Source organism: Morone saxatilis, unplaced genomic scaffold (genome assembly GCF_004916995.1).
Source record: "Morone saxatilis isolate NCDOM2014 unplaced genomic scaffold, NCSU_SB_2.0 Contig22, whole genome shotgun sequence".
NCBI lineage: Eukaryota > Metazoa > Chordata > Actinopteri > Moronidae > Morone > Morone saxatilis.
In genome coordinates, this window is record NW_023339785.1 from 26,547,099 (window position 1) to 26,548,748 (window position 1,650).

The 1,650-nt window shown below is 44.1% G+C and overlaps 1 protein-coding gene across 1 annotated transcript in view; it reads left to right on the top strand.

Moving 5' to 3' along the window:
* The first annotated feature begins 1,335 nt into the window (after positions 1-1,335).
* LOC118334072 (sequestosome-1-like) overlaps positions 1,336-1,650 on the top strand; it is a 1,370-nt gene continuing 1,055 nt past the window's right edge. The window contains exon 1 of the mRNA XM_035669895.1: positions 1,336-1,626. Coding sequence (XP_035525788.1) covers positions 1,461-1,626 — 166 coding nt within the window. The 5' untranslated portion in view covers positions 1,336-1,460. The remainder of the gene's footprint in view (positions 1,627-1,650) is intronic.

Here is a 1,650-nt window from a genome sequence, read left to right on the forward strand (position 1 = left end):
CCTGGGCTGCTGCAGCAAGGACTAAGCCTCGGTACATGGGTCGCCAGCTCTACCCACTGAGCTAACCGGGCACCCCTTCTTGCGGTTTCTAACTAACTTTTCGGTCCAAGAGGCCTGGGAGTTCGGGGTCGAGCTGGAGGATGGTTCCCCAAGGACAGTGTCAGAAATAGCAGCTCGTTGCAGCCGGGCAGAGGCAGAGTCAGTAAAAACCATCTGATTATTATCTGATATCTTCAGGTAAACGATATCCTGTTTGCTCTCAGCAGTCAGTGCACGGCAGGTACAGGATTGTCCGTCAAGAATAAGACATAAAATGTGTGAAACCCAGATAAAAGGTAAAATTAAGTGGTAATAAAAAGTTTAAGATCAATAAGTGTGAAGCTGGAGGTTTCTCTCTTCCTCTGCATCAGTAAGGAGTGTTTGTGTTTAATGCAGTAAAATGTGGTTGGAGAGAGAGACAATGTGTGTTTTTCATTACGTTAATGTCTCTCTTTGTTTCCTTTCCTCACGCCTTAGCTCCTCCCAGCAAGGATGTGAGGGAGACGCCAGAAAAACTCCGTGTTTGTCTGTTCTGGGCTACCGTAGAATCATGGTGGACTCCACGATTCTCCATGATTCTTATTATCAGCTGATTAAACACTAATGTAAACTTACCTAATGATGTTATATTACAGTGATACAGTGGAGCTTTAAAGGGTCCTCAGAGTGCGTTTAAACATTTGAATGAAGGTGGGTTTTATAATGCATCTTCCTGTCCCTCCTCTCCAGAAACTTCTCTTTCCTCAGCTGCTTCAGTGTCATTTTCCTTCCGTCCACCAGGTGTCCTCTCACCTTTATTCCTTTCCCCATCGTCTGACTGCCCCACCCATCTTCACACCAGCTCCCACTTCCTTCACCTGCTGTTTCCTGCCTTCCACCTCCTTTGTTCCTCTGCCAGTTCATAAGCTGCTCAGATTTACTGAGAATACAGCTGCCTGGACATGATGTTTTATTAAAATCATAAACACACCCATAAATATGTCAAGAGAGAGAGAGTGACAGGGTGTGTTAACCACTGGTTTCCCCTCAACTAGCAAAGGAGAACAGGTTCTACAAGAGTGTTTTCAGACACAGCTAAGAAACTAATGCTCCTCTTTTATCATAAAGCCAAATCAACACTCTTACTGTGTTCTGTTCTGGTAAAATAAATCTAATAATATAATAAATAAATAACAATGCTGAGAGGCTGCTCCACACACACACACACACTTTTACATAAGGGGCACATGGCATCCAATCACAACACGTCTGAAAGTAGCCAATCAGATGCATTCAGAGGGCGGGGCTTCACGAATGCGGATGTGAAACAGCTGCATCATGAAGTTTCACTCTGAGTCTGACGGTCTCTGAAAGACTGTGTTTACTGCCCAGAGTCTGTTTAAGTGGATCAGTTGTTCAGTGGTTCAGTAGATCAGTGTGCGATGTTGGTGCCAGTGAAAGCTCACCGGTGGACGGGGGGTGTCGATTCGTCAGTGAAAGAGATCCGGAGGTTTGAAATAGCTAAAGAAGCCACTATTGGATGTCTGAGAGGGATAATTGCAGAACTGTTTGATGTGTCAGAAGGAAGCTTTAAGCTGTACTATAAAGGTAAATATTAATTATATATAATAT